At 37.0% G+C, this 23,219-nt stretch overlaps 1 protein-coding gene across 16 annotated transcripts in view; it reads left to right on the forward strand.

Moving 5' to 3' along the window:
* LOC139137831 (kinesin-like protein KIF1A) overlaps window positions 1-23,219 on the forward strand; it is a 668,091-nt gene that overhangs the window by 138,816 nt on the left and 506,056 nt on the right. For 12 of the 16 annotated variants that reach the window (XM_070706099.1, XM_070706106.1, XM_070706100.1 and 9 more), the window contains exons 8-9: window positions 7,088-7,153; window positions 19,534-19,563. In XM_070706099.1, coding sequence (XP_070562200.1) covers window positions 7,088-7,153; window positions 19,534-19,563 — 96 coding nt within the window. The remainder of the gene's footprint in view (window positions 1-7,087; window positions 7,154-19,533; window positions 19,564-23,219) is intronic. The other 4 variants (XM_070706103.1, XM_070706115.1, XM_070706105.1 and 1 more) reach the window with 1 other exon arrangement.

A 23,219-nucleotide genomic window follows, 5' to 3' on the forward strand; every position in this document is an offset into this window, starting at 1 on the left:
GCGTTGTTCAATAGCAAGTGGTTTGACACAACAAGTATTATTTTTGTTCAAGACCTGCATCAGTGTGTTTCGGGTCACAGTCTAAAAATAGCACACAGCTGAGAGGTATAAACCATCATGGCAACGTACGAATTCAGTTGTCAATTATCATTAGTATTTATTTCTATCATACATAGATACGATGAAATTACTCTCAAAAGTGTACATTACCTCATAGCATGTTCAATTTCGCATTAAATAATCATATTTGTGAGCTTTCGAGCCCATTTTCACGACCAAGTCGCTCGAACGACGTGTATTCCGGCATATTGCTTGTTTACATTCAGAACGAGGCTCTGCAGCCTATTGAATTATGCAAATTCTATACGTCCGCTCAAGCTGTTTGCCGCGGAGTACAATAACTTTTGGTGTTATTGGACGCTATTTGACCTTGACCTCAAAACACCATTACGTCAATGCGGGGAAATACTTCTAAATATTGGGTACTTCACAACGTTAGTAGTGGTGAATCAAAAGCCTGTGAATTCGGGTGAAATTATGCTGCCGGCCTACAATTTCTCACACGTTCACTGTGCTGCGCGGGTTTGAAATTTCGTTCTGTGCGCTTAGCGGACGCGCTTAATGCGTTCTCAGTTTGCTCGCGATCGCTCAGTGCAGTGTGGGACGGTCATCCCCAAAAAAGCTTTAATTTTGATTTTTTCGAGGTAAAATTGGATTAAAAAAGGTGTATAACAATGAGGTTATTCCCAAAATACCGGGATTATGTCCGAGTACATTTTTAATAGAAATAAGGAAAAAGGAACATTTTCAATGCCAAAATAGTTACCATGGCAACTCGAAACATTAAAATAAGTCTGGTTTTTGTGTTCTCTGACCCGAATTCCCCCCACTAGATAATTTTCATATCAATTAAAGTAACTTTTCATTGGATATTAGAAAAATTGATATTTTCAACCCCTAAAATGGTTACCATGGAAACATGGGGCAGTGAAATCGATATCATATTTGGTCTTTTCGACCCAAAATACCCTACTTGTGAAATTTTCACGGAAATTGAACCTATTATTATTCGCGTTATTATTTCTATATAATACTTATATTAATTATGTCAGCTGCCAGCATTACAGCATGAGCAATCATGATTTTGATCAGTTTGCCACTGCGGCATTTTGCAGAGCTTGTCAAACTATTTGAATGGCTCTCGACCAGATCCATAAATAAATTTCAAGGCAGTCACGCTAGCTGGTATGTTAAATTTCTCAATCATACTTGGAAAACTACAATGCAAACAACGTAAAAAAACACTAATTTCCAATTAGAAAATGAAAAATATTTCGAGGTTATTTTGTAAAACATTCACATTTTTCTGTTTGCTCAACGTTTAAAACCTGGAGCATGTACCTACCTTGTTCTGTAAAACCTTGAATACAGAACTTCGATCCATTGTTTTGCTTCAGTTAATATTTTGTTGAAAATTTTATTTAACATTTTATTGAGCTTTTCCGTGAAATGTGGTAGGTAATATATGATCAGTTACGATAGTAATTTGTTGGCGAAAATGTAGAGATTGTAGTAAAATTGCTACAAGTTTCAACACTTTGACCTTTGATCTTTTGTTTTGAAATTTGAGACCCTTCAACGAGTGTTGAACGTCTGCGGCTAAAAATAACCAGCTCGTCCCTCCAACTATCGTGCAAAGTAGGAAGACAATCAGGCTGATTTTCGTAAACTGCAGCACAGCCGTCACCCCTCCCAGTTTTTTAATTCCCTCAGACTTACCGCGGACGTTTTAATGCCACGGAGATACCATGATCATTAGATCAAAAGGGACTAAAATAAAGGTGTGAATGGCCCAACTCCAGCCTGTGGTAATGAAGTCATGAATATTCACAGCACCTGAGGTGCGGTAATCACCGAGGTAAACGAATAAGTGGGATGCCGCGGACTCCGCGCGAGGTACCACCTGTTTGAAAATGACCTCCCTAGGACAATCATCAATTCTTTAGACCTGTACATCTACATTGATTTCAAAATATTAAAGGGACAAAGTCGGTTTTACACATGATAAATGAAACCATCGCAAAAATAAATTAATGGTCACGACCATTTATTCATTTTTGCGATGATTTCATGTATCGTGTCTAAAACCTGGGTCAAATACACGCATGGTCACCCATTCATTATCCTTCAACATGTCAAACAAGATAAATAGTATCTCGTATCAAACAAAATTCATGAAAAAATGGCCAACTTTGTCCCTTTAATGAGCAAAAACCTCATCATTTCATTGTGACTCAAAACTATGGTGACATGTCTCAAGTATAAGTCAACTGCACAGTGTATCCAACATTAGTCCATCTCAAACTCTAGATATGATCAAGGGGACTTATAGATTGAGCAGTGTCCATTCACCACGTGTTACGAAGTAATATATAACATAATTGAAGGAACTAAAGAATTATATATATATAATATAATATTCTGGAATGAAAAGCATGCTGTCTTCTTGCTTGATTAATGAGATTTCATGAGATTATAATTGTGAGTATGCTTGTTTATTTGTTGTTTTTCAACTCAAACTATAGTGAATGTCATCCATTTAAACAGATGTGTCACACCAAGATCTCAGATGTGGCCAGGATAATTTTTTTTAAAATTACAACTACCTAAAAAGCAGGATAAAACTGCAGCAAGTGGAAATTGATACAATACACTGCTAACCAACCAGCAGGTGATAATAACATTTGTTAACTTAATTGTGAAAAGCAGAGGATAAAAACACTGACATTTTGGGTTCAATTGTATAGCATACACTTATATTCAAAATTGACTTTGACTTTACAGCCTCGGGAAACAGTCTGTTTTTGACGGTGACTCACAGTCCCTCGGGGTACAGACGTATGCTGTTGCCCTCATGGCCAGTCAGTATGTGTTTTATAACACACCTTATCCGTAGCCATTCGTAAGAACGTATTATACACAAAACTTGTTGCATGTGTGATGTATTATGTTGGCAGACCTTATGTTTTGAGGCGAGCGATCGCTCCGCTCGCCTACCACTTGCGCAAATCAAATTCCGCGAGAGCGATTAGTCGCTCGCGCCACGGCTGGGACTCAAGTTTTTGAGACCAAAGGCACACGTTGTATCCAAAATGTAACATACTCTAATCTCCTCTGATCGACGCGCAAGGCACAGTGTAGCGAATAAAACTATGCTTTCAATATTCAGTTCACTTCACTTCAGTATGAATTACGTTCTCGGCAAGGTGCAACAATGTGATACAGTATTACAATAGCACTCATCTAGTGATAGTGTATCGGCATTGGGCCTGTACACTTCAATCACTACTACGGTTCGGAATTTACACGTATACAAATGTACAAAGTACAGCCCTTCATTCTTACAATTTCAAACCAACTCCGTTTTCTTGGCTGCTATATTCTTTCACAGTGTTCAAAACATAAACGGTTATCCTGCCGCAGCAAGATTTCATTGGAAAAATATGCGTGACAAACGAGGATCATATTGCTTACGCTATCGAGATCGAACGTGGAGAAAATGTATACGATGATGAATGGCACTACACGTCGCAACTCGCGGAAACAAATGCATAATCTCTGATTAAACAGTTTAGCCTGACCGACTGCTAGGTCTCTTGGTCCTTTGAAAATAATTAAATTGACTCTAAAAAGTTGGACAGATACCCGATAATTCTCAAAAAACGATCGCGAAACGATCATGAGTTCATTCCACCGTAAAACTTAAAAATGGACGTAAATTTTTGCGACATTTTGGCACACAGCATAGGAGTTCTGTGTGACTGTCGTAAAATGGTACCTATTGCAGCCCTCGGCCCTCTTCGCCTTCGAGTGAACACACCGCGGATCGTGTACCTCGACGTGGCTGTTATGATAAATTCGTTTTGTTTTGTGGAATGTAAACTGGTGATCACGTCGATATATCGCGGTAACAATCGGCCAAATTAACTTTGGTTGAAGACCAACGAGCATGCAGGATGTTTCAGCGGGCCGCAAACGTAAACAAATGAAACATAACTTGACTGTGGAGTGCTGGTAGCACGATTCAGTGTAAAATCTAGTTCTCAGTGTACGCGTACTCGGCGTAGTTCAAACTATGGAGGTAAAAAAATACCTCCATGTTCAAACCAAACATGTTTAATGGCAGCACTGTTGTCTTGGTAGATTTTGTCTTAATGCCAATGTATCTAATGTGCATACCATAAGTCTTAGTATATTTAAAAGGCTTGTATTTTATGAAAAAATCATGAAAAGGTTACATGTCCTTTTAAAAAGTATAAATTCATCTATTAGTCCGTGAATGCAACAGAGGCCACATTTTTGCATATTTATTGTTCGAAAAATGTTGAAAGTTAGCCAATATGCTATGAACATTTGGGTGGGAGAACACTGCTTATCCTGTTCCATCTATCAAAATACATAACCCGTATTTTCTCCCTTCTCTGTTACATAATAATAAGAAAGACGGCTAGTGCACATCATTTTAGTAATAAATTTTACTCATGCACTCTCCATACTGTTTTCAGGGCACCTGTTCAGTCACTCTCCTACAGTCAGCAGTGCCATATTCAAATCACAAGAGATGACACAATATTTTTTTCACTCGCCTGACTACTTTTAGGGGAGCTGTTAAATCACTTACCTACCACTCGCCTGGATGGTTTCAGGAGAGTGAATTTTAGCTCTCCTGCCATTTTCAAAAAATAAGCCCTGTGTTGGAGTGGTACGGCAAGAAAAAGTTTTCCCCCACAGGGTCCCAATACTTATGCAAAACATTCAATGCACCTTTGATTATCGTTTTCGTTTGATGGACTTCCAAAGTTCTAGATTTAGTGCACTTTAAGACATGTATTTTCATGAATAGTGGATAATAAACAATGCCAATGCTCAAAATATATACATTGACTCTCTTCTTGTGTCATGCTATGCATCTCTGATCAACAACCCAGTGGTAAGTACATTAGAAAAGATGTGTATATGGTGTAAGTTGGCAGAAATTAGAAACTGCCAAAAGTTAAAAGACAGTGTTCAATGTTTTTTTGACTTCAGCGGGCATCATTTTTCAGAACTCGTGGCTGGCAGGCAACAGTTCCGACAAATGATGCCTGATGACGTCATTTACGTGGATCAGCATCCCATGTGACTATGAATTGGGGAATTAAAATACAGACTGCAGATGAGGTGTATTATAATAACTATTAACAATTGGTCGATTATTTGATCATGACTGTAGTGCCCATTAGAATGTCTGTTGGGCCCAATAACATTCAAAATGGCCCATTCGATATTCATTTTCACTTGTATGGGGTCATTTTTAACATAATGACTGAAGGTCATCATGTTATTGTGATGGGGCTGGGTTGACGTCATCCATTGAAAATTTTCCGTAAACGACAAAAAGTCAAAAACCACTGAATAGACTGTGTTGATATTTGGTACAGATATTCAGATTGTGTTCAAGGTTCAGATTTGTAAAAATGGAGTTAAACGGAGTAGAGGTTAGATAGTTTTGGGAAATTGCTAACCCCCCTTTTTAACTAATTGATTTTTAGGGGTCTTTCATGTATGTAGTTTTGGAAGGTACACTAATCCTGCATTTTTGACTGTTTTGTGAGTTGTTGAACAGAAATGTGGTTTTGATGAATGTTAGAAATATGCAGGACAGCTGATTCGAAGTATCAGAGATTTCCATGCTCTTTTGGGCAACAAAATTGATAAAAAAAAACATATTTCATATTTTAGATTCTCACATTTGAGACGACCCTACATGACAAATACTTGACTTATTTATAAGCTCATTGATTTCAAGACCAGATGTTCTATGTACATGATATAGTGGCAGAGATTTGTAGTGTTGTTAAAACATGGTCTGTTAGCATAGAAATAAGATTTGTTTGTGACTTCAGTTCATTTCTCATTGATAATGGTGATGCTTTGAAAGTGGACTCACCTATGCTACACAGGAACAATTTTTGGGTCCCATGACAACAGTCCAAGTCAACAAAAGCCTGAAGATTTCTGTTGTTGTGTCCCTACATCTCTCATCTGCTCACTCTAATCAAGTAAACATCCTTGAGTCAATATACAGACTTTGCTATTCACATTCCAGAGATTAAAGTATCCAGGACGTCACATGTTACAGTCTTTACTCGTAGACAATGAAGTTTTAGGTTAGTTATCAAGCTAGCACCAGCATCTGTCCTGAGCATCTGTCCGTGTGTTCTCACAGGAAATTACAGGGAACAAAAATTATTTGAGAAGTTTCTCTCCTTTAACTAGAAGCTATATTGCAGTTTAAACCTGTCATGGATGGATTGCTCTCAAATGATCTGAAACACAGTTATTGCCCATTAGTATTGTTTACCTAACAGTGAGTTCTTTTTTCCAAAATGTCAAAAACAATATGGTTTTGCTTCGAAATTAGATATTACTTGGTTTTTCTTTCTTTCTTTGTATCGTGAGCTCCTATGCCATATTAATTCATTATTAGCTATTTGCATATAATTTCATTGGTTAAGGTAGCAGAAATGTCCAGGGCGACAGTTGAAATTGAATTTTAAAACAACTTCAATTTACTTTTTTTGAGGTCATTGATAACACAAAATTTACAGAACTTAGATACCTCCATTAGATGCAAAAATATCACATACACTGTCCCAATTCTTCGATTGCTTAGCTGTTTATTTATGAGTCTATTATGCCCTGAGGCTGATTAAAATTATTTTCTCAAACTTATTGTTATGAAATTTAACAGAAAACAATTTTGAAACTATGAATCATACGATGGTATTTTGCAGAAAATTACTGATATCTATGTCAGACATTTGTCTATGTAAATGTATATCAAATGGGAAGAAAGTTTCAATGGGGCTACTTGTTAATGTGTCAGTACTCCTTTGGTTGCAGACAAGAATGACATAGATGAACACCTATCTTTTAAAGTACATATTCACTAGGCCATCAAATAACTGACTTCTGGTAATTGGTTGTTGATGCCATCCATTCTAATTGCATACTAGTTAAATATTTGATTCCAATTTATTTTCAGGAAGGTGCCAATATCAACAAGTCCCTTACTACTCTTGGAAAAGTTATATCAGCATTAGCAGAAATGGTAAGTGAAACTAATTCTTTTAACCCCTTCCTCCCCCCTAGATGTAGAGGCTAAAGACCCCCCCCCCCCCCCCCCGGGACAGAATGATTTGCATTAAATTATAAATTTGACATTGATGTAAAAACACTGATTATAATTTTGTTTCTCTAATGACAATTATGTTTACCCCAATAGGTAATATTAATTATATTGGACCAGAAAATGTATCCATTCTTTTTCATATGCAAATAAGTGTGTTGTTTTGCATATTAGGACACATCAAGCACTTGCTGCCCAGCTGGATTCCTGTTGATATCATAATGTCCTGTTTTCTGCCAGTGAACAAACTGTCTGTGACTAAGATGTCTGATCTCAGCACTGGTTGGCTTCATTTCCAATGGAAGTCCCTTCCTGTTTGGCCTTACTGTTCCGCAAGCTAAAATCTTCCTACTCTGAAGGTTTTCAAATAAAGTTGGACTAGTATAATAATTGTCACAGTAGAGCTCATATCCCTTATCAAAGTAGGGCTGCGTTAGACTCATCACTACTCTGTCTGTTATAGATTCCATGGTAGTTTGCTGTAATTCTCTACTTAAATAAGTTTCAAAATATGCCGGTCTTGGTCGAAAATAACATGTATTAACATCTCTGTTCAACATATATGTGTTCAACATAAGATTGGCTGCCACATATATTCAAGAACATTTCCAACAAAACAGAATATTTTGGTGGGACTTTTCCAGAACAAGATCATGCAATAGTTGCCTAGCAACCCCTTTTGAATGACAGGAATGATAAAATGCAAAGGCTCCCACATCTCACAAAGTTTCTCACAGCTTGTAGTTGTACAACAGTGTACCCTTACGGAAAATTGAGATCTACATCTAGTCCACATTAGATCTACAGTAGACTTTATTTTAATTGGGCAGTAGATGAACTGCTTCATCTACTTTTGTGCATACTAATGAGGTCATAGTTCAGAGAGTAGATGAAATGTAGACAAAATGTGGATGAAAAATTAGACGAAATTTAGATCTCAGGTAGATGAAATGTAGACAAGATGTAGATCTATTGCTTCGTCTACTTTTGTGCATATTAATCATCAGGTCATAGTTTAGAGAGTAGATAAAATGTAGATGAAAGGCAGACAAGATGTAGATGGAATAAATTACGTATAAGATGTAGCTTAGACAAAGAACAAGAAATTAGTGAGGCATGGAGATCTTGCAAAAGTGTTAAAAATGAAAATGTAAGTATGTTAACATGTCAATCAATTTTTAGACTTTAAAATTGACCGATGGCCATGGTGTAGCACAGGCTAGGGCTGCAGTTCATGATGAGTATCACAATATTGCATATCACAACAACATCCTCTTGATGTACTTTGGTGGCAACTTCACTGAGCACCATGGTTGCCAGGTATCAATGGACCTTTGCATAACATGAGATATCTCACGCTGGAAAAATCAATCATTCAATGACCGATCATGAGTGGTATTCAGGTCGAAATAGAGAGTAGAACATTGTGCATGCTTAGGCCTACTCAAATTTTTCAAATCTTTCTCACTGTACATACATCATTACATGATTAACAGAACAAACTGCATACAAAGCATTTCAGTACATTCAACGACGCTTTATTAAAAAATTTAGAACTGAAATATTCTACATGTTACACAATCAAAATTCATATGGTCGTGGTATTAAAACAGGCGATCAACAAACCTTCCCAACCTCACGGGCCTACCTTACAAGTTGCATTACCGCAGTAGCAGTACAGCTGTTTATACTGGCAGTGTAGAGGCACTGCCATCGTCAAGTTATCGATGCCAACCTATGTCTCAACCCGATGTAATTCTCGATCGGAACACTTTCTACGCATATCAGAATTGATGTCACATTGTTTCCAAGGTGTACAGATGACGAAAATTTGCTTGAAAAATAAGATTTGTTGAAGTACAAATGGTGAGCAGGCTGGCTTCTCTCTCCGATATGCATTGATATGCTGAACCGTTGAAAACATGGCGCTTCTGATTGCGCATGCGCATAAGGTCAACTCTCACAGTTGACCCGGAAATCGAAGCCAGTTACAAGGTCATTTGCTCTAAAAGAGCAAGAGGTGGAGGCTGAAAGGTGGTGGGGAGATCAGTCCATGCGCGAACTCTCCATGAAAATGCAAGAAAATACGTCGCTCAGGTGAAGAAATTACTTAAAGCAGTACTGGTAATTTTTAAAGCTAACTCGTGTTATGCATGTGTACTGAAATGCCATTGCCAAAATAACACTGTAATGTAGCTGCAAAATTGTAGCTCTATCTGTTACGTATGTGGCAATGATAACAATGTCAATACAATTATTTGTAAGTTGACTGAGAGATAGGGCCGTGGCTGCTGATTTTCACACGATTCAGAAGTGACTCAATGATACTCAGAAAGTTTTATACGAGGATAGTTTTGATTTTATTTTTTACAATTAAAAGCAGCTGGGATATCAAACAGGTTCGTTTGCTTGTTTGTTGGATATGAAGCCGAGGAAATAAAGTTATAAGTTAACAAATAGCTCACTTGCATATTATGAAGTTTTGTAATTAGTCACATAACTCCAAAAACAAAACTTACAAATTAGATCAGGGTCCAGCCCGTGGTTAGATGCTACTGTATTGACCCATCTGAAGAAAGTATCAATGAAAACATTGATTTGTTTATTAGATTCACTTTAAAGTCACTTTTTCAAAAATTAATTACTGGATAATCTTTACATTTTTAACTTTACCACAAAATTGTAGTTTGATCCCTGTGATACTTTGCATTTGTGTTCCTCGAGTTAAACAGGAGTGCCTTAGGATGAAAAGAAAATTAATTCACTAATTTCTTCTCTCTTGTTGTACAGTATATATTCAAATGTAAGGTAAAATGTCTTGTCTTTTACTGATGCCTTCTCGCATGGAGCCTGCAGTTTGCCAATCATAGAATTTGAAGGGATTGGATTGTTGGACATAGTATACAGCAAGAAACAGCTAGATTAAATGTAGACAAGATGGTGATTTTTGAAGTAGAAGTGGATGAGTCTTTGTTTGCCTAAGTGAATTTTGTAGATGAAACTCCCTTAGATTGGATGGTAGATCAGTGTAGATCAAGCGCAGACGAAGTTAGTGCGAAATGTAGACATAGTCATGTCTGGTGTGGACAATATCTGTAGACAAAGCTTCATGTAGACAAACTGCTGTGGCTGTTCATCTACAAAACCCTGATGTAGATCTACATAAAGTCTACTGCAGACGGTCCGTAGATCTACTCTCATCTACTGTGGACATAGGTTTTCCGTAAGGGTAAGTATTTACACTCAAGTAAACAAAAACCTCCAATAATGATGAGTTCAGAAACAATTTGCCAAGTTAATGGCAAAAGGGTACTAACATAGCTTTATATAGCAATATCAAATTGTAGAGGTTGGACTGGTTTGCACAATGTAATTTTAAAGAAGTAAAGAAAATAAAACAACTTAAAACACTGGATGAAAAAAGTGTCTTTCAATATACTTTAGCTCTGAATTGTCAATATTGTCAACTGACATCGCTACCACTGTGCTCTCCCTGGCCTTTCGAAATTGTTAGTAAATTTACGAATTTGGTTCAAAAAATATTAGTAAGCACAAATTATGTAATGCTGAGCCCGCCCATTTTCAACAAGCACTTCTGGTACTCAATAAATGATTTTAAGGGGATAGAAATGATGAATGATTTCATGATAGACAAAGTAAAGTGAAAATTCCCTTTTAGTTTTTTTTGACAATGAACACTCATATTTCAATACGCATTTTCAAAAGATCCATTAAATAACACAGTACATCATGGGTCATGAGTGCTTGTAACATTGAAATTTCTTCGAATTCCTTGTCTCAATAAAGTGTGTCATTTTGGTAAACCGGCCAATGAATGTTATTCAATTAATCGATCTTTATTACACAACATAACATTTTCAAGTATATATTAAATGTGACACAAATCGTAACTCCCTTTGTGTGTGTAGTCAGTGGCTGATGATTATATATATTAATATATGAAGTGCACGGTCATTAATATTATCAGTTTTTGCACAAGTTTTAGATGCTAGAAAATCTGTCCCCTGTTTTTCATATTTGGAAAGCTCTGTTACTTTGAAAGTATGCATGTCATCCATAGGTACTAGGTGGTGCCTTTATAGCTGCAGTTATTATGCCATGTTCAGCTCTATAATTCTTTTAAAACAACCACTGATCAGAACATTTGGCAGTCTGTGGTTTCGCACAAATTTTGTCTCATTATAACTGCAAATTTTAGTACGCATACAGAGACTGGTGATCCTGCTAATGTTTTCTTAGAGAGACTTACACTTTTAAAACGCTGCAGATGATCGTCGTTTATTAGCTTCTATAGACTATAGTCTATAGAAGCTATTGGGATGGGTATCCGTCCGGCGTCCGTCGTCAGTCTGTATGTATGTATGTATGTATGTATGTATGTATGTATGTATGTATGTATGTATGTATGTATGTCCGTTTGTGAGGCGTCCGTCCACTCAAATATCTTGAGAACCGCAGTACTTACTGATTTGATATTTGTTGTGTAGATGAAAAATATGATTTTGAGAAACTTTTTTTTTTATTTTTTTGATATTGTTGAAAATAGGCAAATTAATGCCAAAAAAGGTGTTTTTGGTAAAAAATCTTCTTCTTCATAACCGCTGGTCAGACAGCTTTGTTATTTGGTATACAGGTCCCTAGGGGTAACCCAACTTAGATTTGTTCAAATTGTGATGAAATATGCAAATGTGTATTTTTAAGGAATTTTTTTGTCATTTTTGGTCAAAATTTGACTTACATTGTATGTAATTCTTGTACTGTATAAACCCTATCAATTCACCCAGAAAAAAATAATTAATATGATTTTAAATAATTGAATTAATTAGGAAATCATCAAAGCCAAAATAATTTTAGTGTAGAATTATCAGAAAGTTCAAATTTTTTGACAGTTCATAATGAAATGCTTACCATCTTGGAGGATTAAAACATGTAAAGGCAACTTTCTTGAATCCCAACTTTGACATATTCTGAACCGTCATTTATTGTGCCCTGTATGTTATCTAAAAGAAATTGCTCAAAATAGTCAATAGAGATAGAGATAGAGAAAGTTCTAATTTCCATTTATGGTTGACTTGGTAAGGATAAAATAAAATTACTTTTTGAGGAAAAAATAGAGTGGTCAATTAAAAGAGTGGTCAAAGTGATAGGGTTTTTATGGTATAGCTGGGCTGTAAGATTCCTCATGTGCTATTTATAGCAATTATGCAATCTGTGTAAACAGTGCAATGAAAGTTACATGATTCCTTATAATGCTTTTGATGACCTTGAACTTCTTAAGTTTCAAACATTTGTCTCTTCAGTGTGCTTTCTCTGAGTATGTACAGTCTCAACTTATTCAACAGTACTCACAATGTTAATCAAAGATATCCACCTTCTTCATCAATACATGTGTCACAAAAGGTTATTCTCTACATAACACAGCAGAGCTCTGTCAACTGTTGAGTTGCTTGTTCTTTCAAAACCGCTGGTCAGACAGCTTTAATATTTGGTTTACAAGTCCCTAGGATGACCTAAGTGAGATAATTTCATACAGACAGGAAATACTTAATTTTGTATCCATGTCTATAGTAGCTTCAGGGACTTTGGCCCTATGTTTTTTTTGTCTGGATAAACTTTTTCGTGGTGGGGCTGTGCACAGCATTGTCTCTGGACAAAGAAAACTATCAGTATTCATAACATTTGCTGAGGCAGTTTCTTGTAAAATGTTTTGAAGGAAACCTATTAAAATTGGCAAGCTGACTGAAAAATTCAATCTGCAGATCGTCAAATGACAAATATATGACAACTGAGATTTCTGGCTAAGATTTCCGGCTCGCTTCTACCTTCATGCACAGATCTCGACAAACACTTTGCGGCACATTGTTCAACCATGGCGGTAGCAGAGATTTCAACCATGCGCGGTCCGGACTGTAGTTCCACTGTCAGGCTGACTGTTCTTGATCTCTTCTAGGCGGTTTCGTTGTCTCGTATTTTTTTCATATCAGTTGCCATTTTTATCCCGTTTTTATTCCTTTTCCAGCTGAGGATACTATCTATCTAAAGCATTTGTAACTGCCCGCTCCCCTCGATCCGCTTCAACCGTCCATTTGGAAAGTTGACAGCGTGTGAGTGTTTGGGTGTCTCGAAACTACCGTAATGCATATAGCACACCGGTATCTGAGTACATGACCCGGGGATCTTGAAACCTTTTCGCGCATGCTCATGTTATCACAGGTCAAAGTCCAAAGCTAGCCATCACCATGTGTCGATGCGCCGATGATAGGGGCGGAGAAGTTTTTGAAAGACGAGATATGACAGTATTTCCCCGGAATTCATAATCTTGACCGAAAATCAGGCTTCAAAAATGATAAAATTGTTCGTAAATGGCCGATCGCTCTTTTATTTTTTTTCGTAAATTTTCATTTTTGTTCGTAATTTACGAAGATTACGAGCGACAGCGAGAGCACAGTACCATGTAATGATCTTGATGCTTGTATACATAAAAAACTTGATTTGAGGTGGAATTTAGTAAGTTGGCAGTGGACAGGTTGGAAAAGGTGCCAGTTGCAGTTACTGGTACTCCGATGAAAGGCAATCGTGACATTCTGAAATGGACAAGTGATATCTCTCGATATCCCTGAAGGTCTTGCTTTTGGAAAATAATTCAAATAATGTAAATAAATTTAAATAAACACAAAAAAACTTAGAAATGTGTGGATTAACGGTAAATTAAGAGGCCCTTGACAAATTATGGACAGACTTATTGCTTAGCAACAATGTCATGCACATATGAAACCTTCACAGTTGATCCAATTGCTTTACATTGACTAAAATTTCTGAAAACTAACGTACAATTATTTGCATCAGAACCATCTCTGTACACAAATTCTACTTAAAAAACCCATATATGCAGTGTTGCTGCCAGGAAGTTTAGATCAGGGGACACTGTGGCCCACTACCATTTATTTTGGGGGACATTTTGTACATTTTGGGGACAACAAGCAATTGTCAATCAAAATTTGCATTATTTCGTAACACATTAGTTTCACTGAACAAAATTCAAGCTACTGGGACCGCGTTGCTATGCTTGAATTTCAGGCAATTGAAGCAGTATACAATATCTGCCGCAATTAAAATCAGAGCTCAGACGGACTCCCGGGGACGGTCTACAGTTAAGGAAATTATGATATCAAGTGCAGCATTTTAACTACTTTTAATCATAGAGCTAGCTCCGAAAGTACGTTGTGTAAGCCTCACAATAATCATGCAAAACAAAGATCATCATCAGTAACAGATATTACTTGTAGACTACACCCATCACAGTCGACTCATGAGTGCACCCGAGGTGACCGGCAGTACGCAAGAGTGCGGGACAACGGGTTCCGTTTTGGGGACATTGTCGCAAGGGCGCGGCCTGGCGGCAACACTGTATATGTAATTATTTATTTTAGACCTTTTGTTGTACACAATACTAAAAAATTCACATGTGCAATTATTTGTATCTGAACTTTCAGTGTACACAAAAGGCAAGTTCAATATGAGGTTATTACGAAAATACTGCAAAGGATGCACAAGGACATTGGTGTAGCATATCGCCCGACACGAAGCGGAGGGCGATGCGCGGCGCCAATGTCTGAGTGCATCCATTGCCGTATTTTCATAATAACATTATTATTATACATCTTACATTCCTGATTGGGGCATCAAAATGTCAGAGTAGTGACCGTTTTCGGGCAATGTCAACAATTTTTCTTCCGATTTTATCACGCCAGTGTGGAACGCCACCTCGGATGCGCTTCTGCAAGTTTTAGAGTGTGTGCACTACACACACGTATGTACATGCAGAGCGCGCGCGAGACTTGTTCTAGCACTCGTCCAAGGGGTCCCTTGAAACCGTTCTACAGTGAATGCGCAGATACAGCCGCAGGGAGTGGGGGGCCTTGAAACCATACGTATTACGGAACGGGCGTTCCGTACGGCTTTTTTAGCGCACGCTAAATTCTATTGTTCTCGATGGTAAATGTATAATAATTGTTTGTATCAGAACTTTAGATGTACTACAAACTCACTAGGTCATAAAATAAAATGGGTGATGCACAGTAATGATCGACATAAAGAATATCCCTTTCTCAGGTAACCAACTATCAAGCCACAGTTACTCTACCCCTGAGTAATCAAGCCCATTGCAGTAGTACCAGATGGTATACAGTACAAACTGCAGTATCCATTTGATGAATGGCATACTTCATAGGCTCCAATGCTTGTGAAAGACTTGTGAAAAAAACAGAAACCTGTTCAATGTTGAATATTAACAAGGTCATCTTTTTCTATCGTTTAATTCCTGTTTAATATGCACACTTGAATTTTTATAGATTTTCTCTGTCAATCTTTTCAATGTAAATGATTTTTTGAAGTCATCAGATTTAATAAGCAGAATTTTTAAATGTTATCTCACTTATTGACAAAAAACAGAATTTTAAAATCCCTGGATTTTGGGGCATCAGGGTTTCTCTGTATACAAAGTATCTTTACTCAGCAAACTTCTAAATTGTGCAGATTTACGGTGGCAATGATATCTCCTCAAAAAGAGGTCCAAACTTCATGAAATTGGTACACTAATGCAAAATTAAATTGCCTGCAAAATAGACCTAAAATATTACAAATTTATTGTCATTGATAGGACCAAAATTTTAATAAATTTTTCATATTTCTAATAATAAAACTCAAAATGTACATGAGATATCGTAACATTTACTTACTTAGGTTTATTTTTTAATGCATATAATTATTATCAATTTGAGAAAGTTAGGACCTTTGGTTTTCTCTATATTTTTGCCACCAATTTGCATAAAACATATACATAAATATTCATGTAATTTAAAGGGACATAAGCTGTAACTTGTGGCAAGTTTTTCAGTGTTCTGCTTCTGTATATCAACTACTGTGTCTGACCCTAATATCCGTTTGTCATGCTGAAATTTCAAGTATTCCTTTTATCAACACAGCTTGTATGTGTGTAGTGATCATTGTTCATTGTTTACAAATGAATTCTAGTCCAGACTTTGATACAATTTTCAACGATGACATGGAGATTATATTCATATAGTTGTGTTTATGAGCTAAATACTTGGCATTAAATAACAGTTTAGGGATTCAATGCAGAAAGTGTAGGGAAACCACAAAACAAAAGTTCTGAAAAAATAGCCAAAAGATACAGCTTATGGAGCTTTGATATTCATGATAAACTACTTCTGTTTGGCTTTTTGTACCCATTCTGAATGACAATTGTATATCTACATGAAAATAACTAATGTGCAATGTGGACTTCTAAATTTGACCCAACTGCAGCCTTTAAAGGATAGGATCGGTTGACCAGTAGTCGCCGATGTCGTTTTTGGTTTCCAGTCCCATTGCTATCACTGCACAGATGAAGAATTTCATTTCATTAGTGGTCATATCAGTCTACTAGCAACAGCAATTACGTTGCAGGAACTGCATTCGTAATAGATGCTCCCTTGCATATTTGTTGGTTTTAATTGACATCACATTGAATGACTTGGCCTTACCGGCATCAGCAGGAAAACAAAATCTGATAAACTAGGATCCACTGGAACATCAATCTGAAAACCTGGTCTCCAGTGAGCAGCAGTGGTTGCAGATGTTGATGATCTGCATGAACTTGCTGTCAACCCTCAGAATTTTTGGCATGGAAAGTATCGTCAGAATCATTATTAACATTAAAAAAACATAGAAATTCTTCACTGCTGTCCTCGTCATTAAAAATTTCTAGAATTACTGGTGCAAGATAGTGAAGTCCATGGATGTCAGGACTTGTTGCTGCCATATTTTGCTCACATGTTCACACATGTACATGTGAGCATATGTGGCAGCAATGTCTGTCTGTCTGTGTGTCTGTGTGTCTGTCTGTGTGGTCGATATCTCAAAAACGGCGTAGCAGATCAGAATCAAATCTGGTACATAGGTTCAGTTTGCAAATGGCAAGAAGTGATTAGTTTTTGGTGGGTGTGGCTTGCTTACTTTTTGCTCATAATTAATGATTTTGGAAAAAAGGGATATATATTTACAACGACTGCACACGATCTGATGAGATTTGCTTCAAATGTTGATCACACTAAGATATATCAGCTATGAAAGATATTAAGGGATGACATAAAAGATAATGGATAATTTGCATATTTAATGAACTTTCCCAATTAGGGATATATATCTGCCTTGACTTGATAAAAATTTACAAACCTTAGTATATATTGAAGATATTATGATTTAACATTAGTGAAAGTCATTAAGCATTTTTACTCCATCAAACTCTTAATTTGCATATTTAATGAACTTTCCTAATTAGGGATATTTATTTGAATTGACTTGACCGAAATTGATGAAACTTGCTATGTACATTAAAGATACTGTGATTTAACATTGTTGAAAGTCATTAAGCATTTTTACTTCAGCCAAATACTTTTTTGCATATTTAATAAACTTTCCTAATTAGATATATATATCTGAATTGACTTGACCAAAATTGATGAAACTTACTTGCTATGTACATTGAAGATACTATGATATAACATTATTGAAAATTATTAAGCATTTTTACTTCAGCCAATTCCTTATTTACATATTAGGGATATTTATCAGTATTGACTTGACCAAATTTGACGAAACTTGCTAGGTACATTAAAGATACTATGATACAACATTGAAAGCCATTGAGCATTTTTACTTTAGCCAATTCATAATTTGCATATTTAATGAGAACATTTCAGTCATTTCCTAATTTGCATATTTTAATGAACTTTCCTGATTGAGGATATATACTTGGATTTAGAATTAATCTGTGGTGAATATTATTCATTATGTTGATCATAACACTTTCAATGAAGTTGCAAACATGTGGTAAAGGTTGAAATTTGCAAATAACTGCAATATATAATGAAACGTGAGCATTTTCAGTTCATACCCGGTTACATCTACTGTGACAGCTTGCCCTCTAAATCATAACATTGTGTCATTCATCCGGTTAACATTTCAATTACATGATCAAGTTTTCACCAGACTAACCTATGACCACCAACTTTACAATGCAATACACATAACATTTATATTTTGTAAAGATTGTTTTTATTTGTTGATGTTTTTTACAGTAACCATGACCCAGAATATTCTGGGTTTAATTTAGGAGTGTGCCCAACACCCGGAATATGACTCTAGCAGTAGAAGGGTTAATAACTTAGTGTGATGGGTTATAATGTGATTTTGTCCCTTGATGTTTAAGACATGCAGATGAGCTAAATAAATGTGAAAATGATCCAGTAAAAACATAAAGTGATGGTGCAACAGCTACAAGATTTTATTAGCTATACAGTTATTTTGGTAATCATAATTTATAGCTCTTATTTATTTCCTATTGTTAATGATTTTCTGTTTGAAATATGTGAATTTTTCATTAAAGTTATTGTCTTACATGGAAACATTCATCACCTTGCAGTAAAATTTGCTATGCAAGCCAAAGGGATAGTTACATATGGATATAAAATTTGCTGTGCAAGCCAAAGGGATAGTTACATATGGATATGATAGAACTCACTGTGATGAAATCAGCTGTAATCTGATTTTACAGTTGTGTTCTTTTATGGAGTCACTCTCATGTAGCTCCTTTCAGTTGAAATTTCCCACCATTATGCAAAGTGTAGCAGAGTCTGTCCCTTTTGTACAGGAGTTGCAGCTTTAAGAAAACAGTTTGCAATACCAGACTTTTACATTTGTTTATGTTGACATAGGCTATCGACATGGTAATTGTCCTATTTTTCTTCTGAAAGTTCTATCAATTTAAGGCGATATTAAAAGAATTCTTTTATATTGAGGTGGTAATGAAGGAATCTGTCACATGCATGAAGATTTCTATTTTTTCCTATTTGCAGTTGACATAGTCTGTTGTTGACACAAGTTTGCCAGTATTGTGGGAACTTCCATGGAAATTATATCATGAATATTGTAAATATTGCATTTTTGATAAATATTAAATTATTGTATCTTTAAAGAAGAATGGGTAATGTAATGCAAAGCATATTCATTCAAACATGATGTAATTTATGCCAGAGTTTCTCACAATTTTTTGGCTCATTTCTCAAAGTATTTCAGTAACTTTTGACAAGGACACCTATTTTTGTTAAGTTTTCTCTGGTATGTCTTTGTTATGCATGATTTCTGGGAGTTTCATCTGTTTGTCTTCTTTCTTTTCTTATCTACTTCCTCCTTGTATCTCTCATCTATCTAATCCCCAGAGTGCTATGGACAAAATTGGAAAGGGCAGCGTAAGTCACAATGTCATAATCTCATATGTGGATGTTTTCTGTCTAGACAATTTCCCTGTCATGAAGGTTACAAGAATGCAAACGTAGGTCAAGCCTGTCACTACTCTTTGATACCAGTGGAATGTGAGATTCTCTGTCATGAACTTGGACAAATTTTGTGCCAAAGAAAATTCGCTTTTCGTGTGACCAAAAGAGACAATTTTGACAGTGAAAATGTAAGACTCCACTGTATTTCATAGTTTGCATGTGTATAGCGTGACATGTATATCGTCCATTTGTCCTTAACTGGTCTGTGGTTAGATATGTGGTAAATGTGTCTTGATATGTTTTTAACATTACACATTGTGTGGTATGCAGTAATGTTGTAACAGTAGAACTGCAGGTGTATTGAGATTGATGATAATTTGTGGCCAAGATTCTCTGAGATGATACCATTAGCTGGCAATACTGTATTGTTACACACATTTATGACTACCATTTGTCCACATAAATGTATGACAATGGGGAGTTATACTTATAGGTTTGAAAAAGTATGTATGTATATTATGTATGTAAGTATATATATGTATGTATGTAAGTATGTCTGTCTGTCCGTCCACTCAAATTACTCACAAACCGCTGGGTATATCATGTTGGTATTTGTACTGTAGATACATTATGGCTTGTAGATAGAAATCTGTTTGGATGAGTTTGCGCACTTACAAAAAAAAAACCCTATTGGACCCTGTTGGGAAATCGTATAGGACTGTCCTATAGGGCGGTCTTATAGTATTTTTGCAGTGTTCCCTATAGGGCCACCCTATAGGGCACTAGAGGGGTCCCTATAGAGCCGCCCTGTAGGGCACAAGAGGGGTCCCTATAGGACCACCCTATAGGGCACTAGAGGGGTCCCTATAGGGTGGCCCTATAGGGCACTAGAGAGGTCCCTATAGGGGTCTCTATAGGGCCGCCCTGTAAGACACCAGCAGGGTCCATATAGGGCCGCCCTAAAAGACACCAGCAGTCTTCCCTGTAGGGAGGTATGTAAGAGTACCTCAAACCTCAAACTGGGACCAGAAAGTGGGACTCCCAGATGTTGCAAAATGCAATCTGGGACCGGTCCCAGATTAAGTCTGGGACCGGTCCCAGACGTAATCTGGGACCGGTCCCAGATCTAATCTGGGACCGGTCCCAGACTCAATCTGGGACTGAACTGCCAATCACCAAAAAACCCAGGCCTAGTCGGGCCTAGTCGGGCCTAGCCGGGCCCTCTAGGTTGGCGATCTAAAATTTAGCGCGAATTCAAACACGTTGGAAACACGTTTGCCACCGAACACACAATATATTTTGTGCAGGTTCGATTTTGCCTCTTGCTATTATTTGTCTTATTGAAATTCGTGGGGCGAAATAGCCACTTGTAATTTGCATCGATCACAGCCTGCCATGCCTCTGCGAGCGCGGGGTTGATTACCGTAAAAACCGTATCAATTCGACCAGAAAAAAATAATTACGATTTGAAATCGTCGAATATGACATCGTGTGCCGGCCCTTGAAAAATATTGCAACCCCATGACAGGCAGATTAGATAATCTAAGAGCGTTTAATGCATTAACATTTTGTAAAAATAATAAAAATTGACATCACCGATCATAAGAAACATGGTGTTGCAGATAGTATTTTTTAAGAGAAGTATCTGACGGCCATTGTCTGTAAGTATGGTCTGACTTCGCAAAGTTGGGAAACCAACATCTGAAGATTTAGGCCTACTTCAACCAATACTTTTGGATTTGTTCTACTCTTATTATAATTTCTTGAAAGTAGATGTTCATTTTCGATGTCTGTGTAGCGTCTATATTGAAGTCATATCCGAAAGACTATAATCAGTTCGCGACAGCGTAAACCAACGCCCCCCCTCTCTCTCTCTCTCTCTCTCTCTCTCTCTCTCTCTCTCTCTCTCTCTCTCTCTCTCTCTCTCTCCCCCTGGCATTTCGATGTTTTATTTTGTCGACATTTAAATATCAGTTTGAAGTTTCATGTCACTGCTCAATGCAATAGTTGATGTCAATTTCACGTGTCGGGCATGGTCTCTGTCGTCACTCTAATCGTTAGTTTTTTCCTGTTATATTCGATATCAGACTCAAAACACAACGTGAACAATGCTGATAATATATTGCATCTTTCGTATCGAAAACCGGTAAAGTTCGTAACTGGTGACATGTCACGGCCTGGAGAAAGTTAATCACCATCGATCGAATGTCTGTGCCGCTTTTGCTTTTCGCTTTTGCTTTTGAAATGCACAGGGAACTTCGCGGTATGGCAATTATATGAATTTTACCGTGAAGAAAGTCTGTGACTTTAAACTGGCCGTACAACCAACAATAAACATGGCGGAGCAATGATACCGACTTCAGAGACTTTGCAATATTTTTTCATTGCGAGCGCAGGTGAGACCAAGTCGTCAAATTTTTTTCCCGCTATTTGGCTTTGAATTTTCAATTGCTCTCATGTGATAATTACAGCTACATGTAAAATCAAGAAAGGGTTTCTCTGTAAATCAATAAGCCTTTTGAATATGAAAAAATCGGACATCTGAACCTCAACACGCAGTTTGAAATTGCTCTCCGAATCAGGACAGGGACATCAGTGAGGCCGGATTTCACGTAGTAGCTATGGAAACCGATGGTTCTTCATTCATTGTAAGAAAGCATGCGATGTACTGCTCCTGCTCGAGCTCCCTTGGCCCGTCACGGTGGACTTTCGCCGTCTCGCCTCAACACCGTCTATTACCTAACAATGCCAACAACGTAATAGTGTTCAGTCTTCAAATTTGGATATATCACGGTCCCTCCACAAAAGGGCCGTGGGTATATTAATCTACCCATCATCAACCGTCGAACACATCAAAAACAATGATCGCGGCCACGGATTCAAGGACGTTCACACAAGGAGACACTGTCAATGAGTGGCGCGCAGAATCGTTTTTACTACTTTTGAGAACTTCTAAATTAACTTGTAATCTGTATACCTTCGCACATGGAACCGATATTGTATGCCTATCACCGTTGAAGTTTATGTCTTTTATTGTAAGAGTTGTTTTTTATCCAAAACACATTTCCAGAAGAGTCCCACAGAGCAGTCAAACGAAAGGATAATTGCTTCAAACGAATGAAATTGCACAACGAAAGAATAAAAATCAACAGCACATCGTGGACAATAGCGCTCGGGAATGGGACTATTCTATTCTAGTGACGGGGACGGAAAGCACAGAACTATAAAGCTATTGGAAAAACGTTCTGTTTTTCTCGCGATTTTAGCTACTGTAACAACCCTTTATTCTTAAAGTTACTTACCTTTCCATAATAGATTTAAACTAGGTCTAGGGGCTTATGCACACAGTGTACATGGATGTACAGCATAATATTTTAAAAAGTCCTCTGCTGGGGACGAGCAGGGGTTTACACTCTAACGGATACAGTAAAACAATGGTCACAGCCATAGGTTCAAGGACATTCACGGGGAGACACAATGACAAAGACAGTCGTAAAATTGCTTAGACTAGTTTTAAGAACATACAATATCTTGGCTTAGACTAGTTTTAAAAACATACAATATCTGGTCATCTTTGTACCGCTGTGCATCGAAACGACAAGTGTGGGCCTATAGCTTCGAACTTTTAT

The sequence above is a fragment of the Ptychodera flava genome, chromosome 7 (assembly GCF_041260155.1).
Source record: "Ptychodera flava strain L36383 chromosome 7, AS_Pfla_20210202, whole genome shotgun sequence".
NCBI lineage: Eukaryota > Metazoa > Hemichordata > Enteropneusta > Ptychoderidae > Ptychodera > Ptychodera flava.